Source organism: Crassostrea angulata, chromosome 6 (genome assembly GCF_025612915.1).
Source record: "Crassostrea angulata isolate pt1a10 chromosome 6, ASM2561291v2, whole genome shotgun sequence".
Classification (NCBI taxonomy): domain Eukaryota; kingdom Metazoa; phylum Mollusca; class Bivalvia; order Ostreida; family Ostreidae; genus Magallana; species Magallana angulata.
In genome coordinates this window covers 47,471,244-47,485,372 of record NC_069116.1, presented here as the reverse complement: position 1 = coordinate 47,485,372, position 14,129 = coordinate 47,471,244, and the positions used below count along the sequence as shown (strand labels likewise).

The 14,129-nt window shown below is 33.3% G+C and overlaps 1 protein-coding gene across 9 annotated transcripts in view; it reads left to right on the top strand.

Annotated features, from left to right (window-relative positions):
- The window catches only part of LOC128190285 (rootletin-like), a 54,564-nt gene that overhangs the window by 9,734 nt on the left and 30,701 nt on the right, over positions 1–14,129 (top strand). For 4 of the 9 annotated variants that reach the window (XM_052862282.1, XM_052862285.1, XM_052862283.1 and 1 more), the window contains exon 2: positions 3,651–3,926. In XM_052862282.1, the coding sequence (XP_052718242.1) occupies positions 3,651–3,926 (276 nt within the window). Of the gene's footprint in view, positions 1–124; positions 371–922; positions 1,073–3,650; positions 3,927–9,496; positions 9,610–10,700; positions 10,869–11,059; positions 11,099–14,129 lie in introns of those variants that run through there. The other 5 variants (XM_052862287.1, XM_052862286.1, XM_052862291.1 and 2 more) reach the window with 5 other exon arrangements.

Here is a 14,129-nt window from a genome sequence, read left to right as displayed (position 1 = left end):
CAAAAACGATTCGTAGTTAAAATGCTTATCCAATTATGCAATTCTTTAAAGTTATATTTCCATTTTAAAGTACGTTGTGTCAAAACAGTTAAAAGTCAAAGCTAACACATATGGCGCTGTTAAAAGGACATGTACAAACATGAATTAAAAGTTCCGGCCAGCCATTATTGGAAAACGAAATTACAGGTGTTCGGGGGAATCTGCACCGTGAGGTGTGTTTACTGAAGCGTGTGAGAATCTGGGTGACATTTGATGCAGAGTTTGGTCCTTCAGATAGACAGTTAAGGAGTTGTTAGTTTCATCCCTTGGAGGTCAACTTGTGCTTAGGGACCCCATGTCATCAGACGACGAGCTTGATAGGGTCATACAGGTGACACGTTTTAATTCATTTATTTTTCTATCTTAAGGGCGGGTTAGGGAAAACCACACATGCCGATGACTGAATTGAATCTTGTCATTTTCTCTGTCAATTTTATTCACTGAAAGCAGTGTGATAGGCTGTCTTAAACAGTAAACAAAAATTGGTTTTGAAGTAAAAATTAGATTTACCTTTGTAGATTATGATTGAAATGCATATTGTTGTTTTTTATTTATCTGAACGAGTGTACGTTTAGCTTTCGCAATGGGAAATTTTCATAGATATTACTATGTAAACATGCAGGATCAGCTATATTATCCATCATTTTTTACCATTGACCACTAAGGCACCATTACATTACCATGAATACCTCATAAACGTAGTCGTATGTCGTTTGACAGGTGCGCGTCACGGCTGTTAAGGACGCCGTTACCATAGAAACATTTTCTATTACTGCGGAACTAACATTCTCCGCAAAGAATCTCAAATTACATGGTATTATTTACTTCCGGTTTGGATGGACGAAGTTTGCAGCTTTTTATTGACACGGTTTGCAAAGATTTTATCGAAGTGCTCGTAATGAGCAGGTCTGAATACCGCAGGCATTCTCCACCAGTGAGAGATTTATTTGGAAACTCCTCATCTTTTGAATCCAATGATTCCATGGCAGGGTTCTCCTTTCTGCAGTGGAAGGAACACGAAATTAAGTTTAATGCACGTTATCCCATTGTTTATATACACTCTACAGTATATTTCATTGATAGGAAGAAATGCATACATTTTTAACAGTTATTTTTGTTGCATGCTAGACAATTTTGTATGTAAACACTGGTAAAAGCAGTTTTTACATTTGAAAAATGCATTTCTTAGTCTCTACACATAATAATTACATGTAATTCATTCTACCGCAACAGAGTTTAGATTTTTTTGCATTGGTTTAATTTCTCTGAAACCTGTTACATTTTTTGAAATTCGTAGCAGTAACAAATTTGCAAGTCAGTTGTTTTCATGGCCAGGTACTTTTTATACATGGCAATTGATCTTTTATTGAATTTTGATGATAACATAATAACCATGATTACCCCCCCTCCAATATTATTTTATTCATTTAGCCATTGGCAAAGTAATTAAAGTAGATGCCGTGGTGCTGTATTTGGGTTGATTATAGTTAAGCTTTGATTTGAACATATTTTATTGTATATGTATAGGATACATATAGAAATGGTTAGGACACAAGTTCTATCAACTTAATTAAGAGGTATTTACCATTACAATAGTGAAATTGAACAAAACTTACAACAGTTTTAACATGATATAAATTTATAATTACAAAATTAGTAAGCCATTGTTGATATGATATTCAAAGGCATGATAATTAATTAATATCTGGACAACTTCTTCTAAATCTCTCATTATCGTTGCGTAGAATGACATATTGCTAAAGAAGTCTTCTATATAAATTTGGTTTTTCACAAAGAAAAAACCTTATCAAACTAAGTCAGATTTTTTTGTATCATAAAGTTATTTCCATTTATATCTGCTCCTTTCATAAAACTAAAAAATTCATTCAAGGCGAGTACAAAAGTGGTTGAGCTTTGTTTATTTATCAGATGGAACTCATTCTCTAGGCAAATAAAACACTGTAACCCGTTCTGTTAATGTAAGACTTGCCTTTAACTCTCCTTAATTGAAAACAAATTTCATGCTTGAGAAACACTTTGTAGTTTATTTGTTGGGACAAGAAGTGTTTGAAGTCTTTGTTGGAATAAGATGTGTATTGAGCTGCATAAATGATGTAACTGGATTTGTGTCTTAATTGATATTTATAGTTTAGAATTTTACCCCATCTTGCAAGGATGAGATTCATGAAAATGTACAACAACACATCAGCATGTAGGAAACAGAATTTAAAAAAATTAGCAACACCTCATACAAATTTAAACAGTATTACAAAATAATCACACATACGATTGGATAAAATATGCAGTTTTTACTTGCAAAATTATTAGTGAAATCTTTTTTTTTGGTCACATAATAATTTCATTGGAAATACAATGGACTTTTGGCTCTACAAAATCGTATACCAAACTAAAATAATGAATGCCAAGCTTTTAAAACTTACTACTTAAGTAGGATGAGTAGCAAAACTTTTTGTATACATTATTTTTTCATTAACTGGTATGAAGGAGACATTGAAAACTTTTATGTATGTCATGTTTAATACCTATGTATAATGAGCAAAACCAAATGTAAGAAAAGATAATAACAATGTGACACAGTATTTTTTCCAAATTATGTTTCAATATCTCCAAGTCTTACAGGAGTGTAACAATTAAAACAAAATTGCGCAGCCCTTATAACAAGTACTGGTAGCAAACTCAGTACTTTCAAAAGTGTTTGTTCAGCTTTGTAGGACAACATTACCAAGAGCTGATGCCTGTGAGAATTAAATCTGTCATGTTGACTATCAGAGGGAAAGTAGTAGTCGACAATATTTAAACAGCAAACACAGCATATGTACGCTGTAGGTATTGTCAACATTGGGGATCCATTTCAAAATGGAGTGAAACAGCAAGTTTTGTCACCAGCTCCGATCAATAAGCATAAATATTCCATTGTATGCTTTCTAGAAGCAGTAGAAAAAGTTTGACAATTGAGAAATTTTCGATTGTATTCTAATAAACAGATTGAATAATTGATGAAGTAATACTTTTCTAATCAGCACAAAGACGCGGTGTGGGTTAAATGGTATATTGTGTATGTGTGGGTTAAATGGTACATTAATTGATAAATTGCTGGCTCTGCATTATCGTTTTGTAGAATGACATTGCTACTTCAGCTCATTTACAGTCGGTATAGACTCCCTAGAATGTTCCAATGTGAATGTCCTTTAAACTGAAAGTAAAAAAATTAAAAAAGACATCTGCTAGGTATATTGAGAGTTGACTGTACCATACCATGTATTCATTTGTAATCTATATTATTTATTAAAATATGTATCATGTTTAGATATTGCACTCTTATTCATTTTAATCTTTGTTGATAGTATGTCATTAAAAAGAAAATCAATGATTTTTCGAAGCATGATTTTTTGAAATGGGAAATGTTGATTAAATCTTGCAGAGTTACTAATCAATAGTTGATATTGCATGTATTCCTTTTTATTCATTCATCTTAGTCATATGCATTGAAAATTTATCTTTTGTTATTTGTAAAATACAATTTGAAGGAAAAATGTTTATTGTGAAAATTAATTACGTTCTAGAAGAATAAATATTGACTATTCTTACAGAGATTAGAAGACTCGCTGCGAGACGATATCACGGTCCTTGGTGAGGACAACCAGCCCGCCAAGCTCCCCGCCCGTGTCAGGGAAATCATCACCAAGCACCTGCAGGAGGACGAAGACTACACCCCACCCACCATGTCCACCACCCCCACGGTGGGTCAACTCCAGGAGGAGAACAGGCTCCTTGCCACCGAGCTCAACCGAGTCGAGGACCTGTTGGCAGCGAGTCGAGCTGAGCGAGATGAGCTCGGGATCAAGTACAACGCTATCAGTGACAAGGTGAGTCTGGAGTGTAGAGAGATGGCTTAGACACTGAAGATATCAAGAGATGAAGAAAGGTAGGAAAGCTTCAGGCTTACACAGAATATTTAGAGAAATTGGAAGAGTTGAAACTTAATAGAGACAGCTATAATGCTGATGAGAGGTAAAGAAAGGTAGGTAAGCTTCAGGCTTATACACAAAAAGTTTAGAGAAATTGAAAGTGTGGAAACTAGAGAAATATAGACAGGTAGAGATGACTGAATGGTTAGCCTTGGTAAACATAAAAGACGAGGAGAGCAAGGTTGCAGAAAGTATAGTTTTGGGGAAATAAAAGGCAAGAAGAGAGATTTGTAGACAAAAGTATTGAATTGTATTGAAGGTAAGGGAAAGTGAAAAACAGATTGCATGGCTCGAGCTATAACTGTGTGCAATAAATTTCATCCCAGTAAACCTGTTCTTAGCTGTTATGATAATCTCTGAATGAAAAGCTGTTTATTGAATGGCTTCTATAGTTAATAGTATGTTTAATTGATATGAAATCGCTCTGCAGGTTTACATTTGTTCAAAACAAATGTAAACATTTTAATGAATTTTTCGGAAATTGATCGCTGCAGTTTGGGAAGCAGACACATTATGTGACATAGATCAATGATGCAAAAGATGACTGTAATGAAAAATAGATTTAAAGCAGATCCGATTGGTGAAGCATGAATCTCATGCTCCGCTTTATGTAGCATATGGATCAATCAACAGAACGATCGATCATTGTGTGAAATCAAACACTTAGCTCAGCGAAAACCTCAATTAACCAAATAAAGTGAAAGGGAAACTTCTAATGTGATACATTAGACAAGAAAGTTATTATTACACAACTTGCCACACGGAGATTGCATGTGTGGGAAGAGTCTATTTAAAAAAAATGCATTTTCACCACTTTAGCAGTTTTCCTTTCATTGAGGGCTCAAAGATTCTGAACATACTGTCTTTGATTGAGATAACCATGTTTTGTTACCAGTAATAAACACGACTCGTCACATAGAATCATTTGTCAACCCTAACCTTACTTTCACCCAGACACACTAATATAAATAGACATGATAGATTGTGTTGAATTTTTATAAGAGATAATCTGTAAGATAAATACAGTTGTGTATTTAACCAGGACTGTACTATTTCTCCATTGTCATCTAGGGTATCGAGGTAAAATATATGTTCACAGGCGAAGTGTCCTGTACTTGGATTGAACCAGTTGATAAGGACTTATTTGTGTGAATATTTCACACCAAAAAACAATAAAATTAATGCACTGTCTGCTCTGCGGGAGGGCTTAGATTAAGTGATTTGTTGCAATAAAGCCCCTTAGATCTACAAAGAATACGAGTGACAGTGCCAGCTCTATTGAAAATTTCTTCGTTAATTCAGAAGTGTTTATGATGTGAAAAAACAAAATGAATTTAGAAAAAGATGTAAAAGGAATAATAATAGTGCAAAGCTCCATTGGTTATCAAAAGTTTATTGAAAACCTAAAATGAATATGAAAATAAAGACCCATTCAAGTTTATTTTTCAATCAACTCGGAGTATATTGTACATGCATGCATTATTAACCAGACTCAATTAAAAGTTAGGGTTTTCAATTTTTAACAACATGTTAAATGATTTTATTGATTTATTTCCATGCGTTTGCTCTATACGTGTTACTGGAACTGTCCGACATTTTTCAAACCAAACCTATATATTAAACTTGTTCAAATACAATAACTGTCACCCCTCAAAACTTTTTTTCATTCACACTTGCAGTTGCATAGTAGTTGATCCTCAATGCAAGAATGTAAAAATCCAAAATATTAAAGTTCAAGCTGATAGGATACCAGGTAAAACTCCATCTACCGAGAATCAGTGAATGATGAATATGTTATTGATCATTTAAGTCCCTATTGGCATATTTCATCATAAAAAAACTGACTTAGTCAGAAAAAATTGCATGAAGCATTAGGAAAGATCATACAAAATGAGTGATCTCCGTCGGAAGTCAGGAATGCTGTTTATACGGAGAGTTCTATATGAAACAAACCCTACAACAGCTAGGGGACTTTTCCTCAGAAGGCCCTTTATATATCCTGGAGATTTTACTATTTATTTTGATATCTCTGATCTAGCTGATCTATTTGTGCTCTATGGGTAATGGAAATTTGCATAGTACCTTGTACTTTGTAGACCAAAGTTATCCTAAACTTGGTTTTTAACAACAGCTAACAGCCTGCTTTCAGATTTTACATGCATCACAAATTTAGATGGGTTCTTAATATATACACACGAGCAAAAACATGGTATGGAAGTCTCAGGATTTTTCAAGGATTTCTAATCTCTGTTGAATTTAAGTACCTAGTTTTTTTTGTAAATAGTTTAATATACTGTACATGTATATTAAAATTTGTCTGAAAAAAGAATTGTTCATATGTTATTTGGATTAGTTTTTGTTTGATTTTTAATTGATATGGAATACTTTCCTTAGAAAACATGGAGAAGTATTAGATAGCCATTACCGGTAATTTTGTCATTAGAAATGCATTTCATGCAATTTATTGCAAATAAAGTAGACCTTTAAGTTCTCTGTATTTAATCAGAGTCTGTAGAAAGTATAACCACCGAAGAGAAATGCCATTGTAAATTGATTCAGTTAAAAGCGGATCTTCTTACTATTTACCAGATAACTAAGATATTAAACATGGAAATACCCAGAACTTGTCAATGTTTTCCAAGAATCTAATTGATGGAAGGTATTTACCTTGAATACATTACAGTAACTCATATTTTATATGTATCCGCATTGGATATTTTAGTGTACAAAGCTTGAATACCAGGCTTAAACATGTCTTCAAACCTATATCAATTGTTTTTTATGAGTGGACAAGGGAAAAGAAATTTACATTACACTATGAAATGAAACCTGGGGAGTGCTCTAATGCTAATACATGTAACGGTATAACAAATTTACTGGCAAGCAACTTTAAAAGGGCTGGTAGATGGCTAGTGATGATAGTGAAATGAAATCTTCTGGGCCTATTTAGATCAAAGCTAGACTTTTAAAAAGGGGTAATCACATGTTTGATAGTTCATGCTATGAAATAATCCGTTTACATTTTGACCTATGTATATTAATGTTCCGATCCTTTGGGTTGGTACGTTGGATTTTTTCCTTAATCAGGTTTGAAATGGCATGTAATTTGTCTTCGTTGTAGGTAAATGCCCTTGAAAATTGCACTCAATGGTGATGTTTTCAAGGTACATACCTAACTGTTGACTAAAAAATGCCTTGTTTGTAACAAACCATAACAAGTGTGATATTAAGAAACAAAAATTTTGCATTACATTATTTGTATAAAAGTAATTAATGTCGGAGGTTACGTTAAGTACAGCGACATCATATATGATGGTTCAAGCCATTATTTGTTTCATGAAACATGAATACACTGAATGAATTTGAAAAAGAAGAAAACAAAATGAATCATCAGGTAGCATAGAATGCAGAGCTAGATTTCGAGATCATTGCGTCTTTCATATAACTGTTGCTTGTTTGAAAAAATTTCTATGCTGAAAAAGTGAGAAGAAATTGTAGGAAATGCCAACTGATCAAAACCATTATTTGTCATTGCATGTGTTACTGCCTGTAGTTGTTTTGTAAAGATTTGGAGTAGGTGCATATGTCCTTATTAATAAAACACTTCATGACAACTCAAGATTATAGTTAGATTAACTAAAGTCTTCACGATTTGAATCTTGAATTGTACTCAAACAGTAATTTTTAATGAATTCCAAACAGTAGGTGAATTCATGAATAAACGTATCTGAATTGTAAAGAGTGCGCTTAAATGGTTTCCATTCTTCCAGGGTTACAATTTGATTAAAAGGTACTTACTCTTTTCTAAAGTCTTTAATTAATCAAACAGAAATTATGTAAGAACAGGCACAGCTTGATTTGTTGATAATGCCTCTTAGGCACATGAGACATGTCTCGTTACCCAGAAAAAGAAATTCAGCGAAAACTATTATTTCCAGTGTTTTCTTGGTTCTTATCGATTTGGAATGGAAACCTGCCACCCCAATGTCAGATTGAAAATGAAAGTACAATAGTTAGTCAATATGATCACGTCTATAGTAGACATAGTAGTTTTGTAGAATAACAAGTCTTAGCATATCCAAAAAGCATTTAGTGCATAAGTGGCAGAAATACATATACTGATAACAGAGGAGGGGCCAAGAGATTGGAAGATTTTCATTCTCAGAAATGTAGATTTTAGGTCTTAATGTATTTTCTGCCACTCCCAAGGAAACTGAGCACGCATTAACTGGGTAAAGGGTATAATGGTGTTCAGTTTCTTATTGGCAAGGTTTTTAAGAAGGTTTTCAATGTATACAAAGACATATTTTCCAAATATTAAAGGGATCTGAATTAGAGTAACAGAAATTCATGCTGTTGTTCAATCAACTTGAAAGATATATGCTGAGAATAGTTACAGATCCATTGTCAACAGAAAAGTCATGTAAATTACATGTATCATATATGGGAATTAGGTTTTCTTAAATTTATAGTGGGAATTTGTGCCTTTATGTATTGAATTTTATTCAGTGTATATTGGGATGGAGTTTGTTCCCTTGGTATTGGTCTCTATAATCCTATTATCTAAAAAGATCACAATGATATAAAACAAACATTTCTTGTTTTTTTTTCTACGATTGTTTAGCAATTAAATCCCAATTTAATTGTAGCGAGAGAAAAAACCTCCGTGTATGTGTGATCATGCATGCATGTTAAAGATTTGAATAAAATGATTACCTTATTCAGTTCTGACCTTAAATGGCAAATCTTTACACCAATGTACATGTCTAAATACGTGTCAAACAACTTAATCAGATTGAGTATTTAAAAAATAATTATTTTTGAAAGCTCATGTTTCATGATGAGAGATTTTTTTTACGTTTAATGATAAAAATCAGATTAAGTAATGTGTAGACAAAGATATGTGAATGGTTAGGCTTATAAATTTGCGTTGTTGGTATTTATTATATATCCGATATTTATGCTTTAATTATGAAGATAAGACCAACTTAAAAATATTTGGACCTCTTTTTTATTCATATTTGTAAATACTAAATAGTTCTGAAATAAATGCGTGTTGAGTTGATTTTAAAACCAAAAATCCATGGTTCAAAATTATAAAAATAACCTGATTGTCAATGAAATTATCGTGATAAGTAGACTAAAATCCTCCGATTTTGCAGTTCATTCTTGATTGAAATCAGCTAGGGTTTTATGAAGTTATGTAATTTTAAAATTGAGATAATCAGAATTCGAAAGATCTAACCATAGTAATCACCCTGATTATCCAGAATGATTTGATGTATGTCTTATCTACGCCAGCTAGTCTATCTGCTGGTCTTCTTCTGAGCTTGCAGTCCCTTTGTGTTTTGTATACCAGACAGACCTATCTTTACATCTATCTGCCAAAATTTGCTAATACATGTACGCAAAATATGATTTAACAGCTAGCACATCCATTCAATAGATTGGCCAATACTGGGTCACTTCATTGTGGTGTGTTTAATGGGGTTATGAACAATAGCTTCAAAAATATCAATTAGGCAGTGTTTTTTACACGTAGCTCCGAAACCTGGGTTTGCTCTATAGTCTTATATATGCAGTGAGTATTTCTACTCATATTTTTTTTTGCATTTTCTGTTTGTTATTCTGACAGCTTATATATTGGTTATATGGTTTTGTCTGTACGTGACATTTGTATTTCACAATGTAAGCATATACTTAGCAACCATTTATTTTTACATGGTAGATGTGCTCTTCAACTTTTAATATCCAAATCAAAGCATCATCTTCTGCTTGTATTGCAATGAATGAAGTACCTGCAAAGGTTGATTTTAGTAAATGAATTGTGGGCCATTAACATTTCACGACAATATTTTCTGTGCTTTTGCAAATAGTTCCATTCTTCTGGATCTATAGCCAACCGTTTAATACTGAGTTTTCTGCTGTTGTGTGTGACTTTGATGTTTTGTAGAATGCAGCACCCTTGTGGAGGACAATTCAACATAGAGCAAACAGGATTATAATTCTGTTTGTTTTTCATTGTTCAGCTCTGAAAATATGAAGTTTTTAATATGAGTGTTAAAATAGAATCCAGCCAATTTTGCATTGTGAAATGAGAATGAATTCTGTAGTTTGTATCCTCGTCCCCCTGTTATGGTTTTGGTAATGAAAATATTTTTGACTTTGAAATTTGTAGACATTTAAATGCTCACTCCTGGTGTTATAAGTCGCCTTTGATAAGAATTGACGAGATAAGGAAAAGGGGGGGGGGGTAGAGGATAGATATTACTTTGTGTCAAAGAAAATTTAAAACTTTACTGTGTCAAATAATTGTCACCTTTTACATAGCTTTTATCTTATAATACAACCAATTCTGCCCCTGGGGCTCAATGAATATCTCCTCTCAAAACCTTTGTTCAAGTTTAAATGTCAAATAGCTGTATTGTGGCTAGAAATTAATCATCCATTTTTCATTTTCTATAAAATACAAAGGGATTAAGCTCTAGTACTGAGGCTTAGCCGTCTATATATTATTTTGTGTGCGCAATGTATAATAGCATACCGTGGACCACTGGCCAAAACAGAAAATGAAAATTAATCATTACTTAAGCTTTTATTTCACCTAGATCCGCAAAAACCTTTTAAATATCTAACATGATAAGACCAAGCCTATTGTTTAGTCTGAGTTCCTTACTTGGGTGCAAATTTAAATGGCAGAGCTATAAGCATGCGGATATCTACCAATAAATGAACTCAGCGGGAAATTTCATAAAACATGTCCGTACAGAACTAGTGTGCAAAGAGAGGTTACATGACATGAACGCATTGTGAGAGAGAGGACCTTGCAGACACGTCCAGGTGAATATCTGTTATATTATCCTGCTTCAGTGCTTGTCAAAGATAAAAACAAGTATTAAGGGAGATAACTGAGGGCATCCATTGGGGAGATCTTCTTTTTGGAGGTGATTTCTCTTGTAAGACCTATGATTTACCAATGTTATCTCTTTAAATTTGCTGGGAAAAATTTATTGCCTCTTTATGAGCAATCTTGGGCAGAATTTTAAATGGAGAGAATGGACTATTCTCAGGTATTTTGTTTGTTTGTTGCTCTTAATTGTAGCAATTATTTCAAGTGAGGGACCGTGGCTAAATTTGTCAATCCTTGGGATTTTATTAGATTACATTGGAACTGTGAATTTGTTGTATTGCATTGCAGTTTAGGCAAAAGTATTATTTGCAATTTTTTAACTATCACATTCTCAAAGAAGAAGTGATATATTTATATATTGAAAGCTTAATTTTTGGATTTTTAATGACTCTCTGGAATGAATGTTTTACTGTTTTGTTTTGTTTTTTCATTGAATTTTAAGAACGATAGATAAAAAAGAAGTGTACAAGAATTCGATTAAGGAACTAATAAAATTATTTAATGGACATATTCTTCTGTACATTTTGCAATCTCTAAGCAGTATGTTTGCAAATATAGAAATGTGTTGTGTGCATAAAAGGAATATTGATATTGTGAATTCTTCAGTTTAAACAAGTTGCATAGAAGGAAATACAGTACTGTCAAATCAGCTCCAAATGTACCAGTGTATACATGTAGATTGGTATCGATGGATCTATCTCTCATTGTGAAGTCCACCGAGTTTGAGACGTCTTTTGTCTACTGACAATAGCGAGCGTTTTGTCCAGATATGAATTAGGTCAGAATTGAAGTCTTTGCATGTTAAAGGAAGAATTTTAAGGTAGAAATTCTTGCAATAGCCGAGTAATTAATCATTCGTTAAAGTTATTAATTGTGTATTCTGGCACTTATAAATTTGGCACATATAAAACAATGCATGCAGTGAATTGTGACTCTGCCTGTCCAAGAGAAAGACACGCCATGTCAGTTATATTGGAAAAAGTTTGATTTTGCAACAATAGTGAAAGTTAAAATGCCCAGTGTAGAGTTTGTGTTGTCATTAGAATTGAACTTTAAAAGATTACAGCCTTTATTTGCAATACTTACTGCAGATTAACAAAGCAAGCAAAGAGAGAGAAAAAAAAATGCCTAGCAGACACTTTTGTTACGTTGAAATTTAAGAAAGACATAGCTTGAGCTGCATAGATACCATTTCTTTGTAAAAGATCTGAGTTACCTTCCTTTTTGAAAACTTTGCATAAGTTGTTGATTCAAATCATTCAACTGTTCATAACAGAATATAGTCAGCACTTGAAAATTTTAATCAGTGAAACATTTGACTAATTGCTCAGATTGAAAGTTCTGGCAGACGTATAAGGGTCATTAAGTGACCTCAGAATTAGAAATAGTCTGTCAAGAAAAACCTAGGTTCGCTTTTTCTTGTTCAATTATATTCTAGCTAAGCAATAAACTTTCCTTATTGATTGATGAAATTAAAATGAATCGATGGTATAAGTACATGCAAGAGTTCCTTTGAAGTAGTATATCCCCAGTAAATTTTGTCTCTGTAAACATGCTTTATCAGCAAAAGACAGTCAGACCAATATGGTCTGCAGACTGGCAGGAATAATAGAAGCTCTGCATTAGACAGTTGGCCATGCACAAGTATACAGATTTATGTACCCCCATTACATAATACTTCTCAACAAGGTGTATATTGGCAGACTTTGCAGGGTGAAATCAAATAGGCTTTATGTACAATACAGGGTTATACAATGCTCCAGGTGTGATATCCGGGTGGGTTTTGGTGCCTCCTAAGCCGTCTGGATTGGTTACGTAGGTAAAGCCCATAACCTCTTATTGGCCATACAGTGCCTTAATGTATGCTTGATTTATCACATTTTATGGATTAGCCTTTTTGTTGAAATCAAAAAATGTACTTTGATGTAAATTGATTTTTGACAATATTTTGATTTGAATTTAAAACATGATTTATCCATTAGGCATGGTTGAGTAGTAGTTCATAGATATGATTACTACTGTATATGTGTTTACAATTTTTGATTAGCCAGATAAAAACAGTGATCATGCTGGTGTTGAGGATTTGATGAACATTCCTGATGATATATTATAACACTTAAGAGGGTTATTTGACATGGACAACTTTATATATGCATCAGCCATATTGAAAAATTTCCTTTGAAGGGTGTAAATCTTCACTTCTGAAATTAGATTTTGCTATTACCCTTAGTAAGCAGTCTTTGGGAAAGGTTAAGTGAACTAAAGGACAAATACCTTTCCTATACCCCCAGTGGCCAAAATGTCTCAGCATGTCACAAGATAAGTTATAGGAAGTTTAACTGTCGATATAGATGTGAAGAGGCTCGTGAGAGCTGAACAAGCACTAGTTATGGAGGAATATGTTGACATAAGTTCAATTCGTGGAGTGAGAACAGTGGTCAAAGCCAGAGGTCTGCTCTGGAATCCAAGTTAGAGACCTAATCAGTTTTTATCTGAAACACCGTGTTAATTTGACTGAAATTGGTCAGTCCCTTTGGAATCGTTGTGTGCTTTTTGCTAAGTTATCTCACAATTTACCACTTTGTCCTGCGATTTTATTGACTTGGGGGCTGAGCATGTAGAGGAACTGGTATCATTCTGGGCACCTTTTGTTGACTTCTGTTTACAAAGGCACTCTCCGTGTTTGACTTCAGTGATATGGTCAATCGTCAGAGCTTCGAGAAAACAGTTACTTATCTGATAGAAGCTGGTTTTGATTGGAGGAACCAAGAACTAGTCCAAGAACAAAATCATCTTTTATTTGATGCATTGTTAGTAAACATACATCATTATTATAAGAAAATTGATTTTCAATTTTTTATGATACACTGTAATTATAATGGTAACTTTATGCTAATACCGGTAAATCAAATTTTAATTCTTCAAGTTATGATAATGAAAAAGGGGGTTTTACCCCCAAAACACACCCATGTTGTTGTAAATCTTTAGGCTCTTTCTTATTTGAATAGCATTAATCCCAGCATTAAAACAAGGCCCATATTTTCCCAAAGAATCATTCATTTTTATCTCCGCCTGATAAAGTTGTGATATGAGGAAATTTGAATCAGATACGAATTGCTGTTATCAAATCCCCAATTTCTTATATGCTTTATCATCAACTGAAGAACACAAGTATTTGCATTTCAAAGACT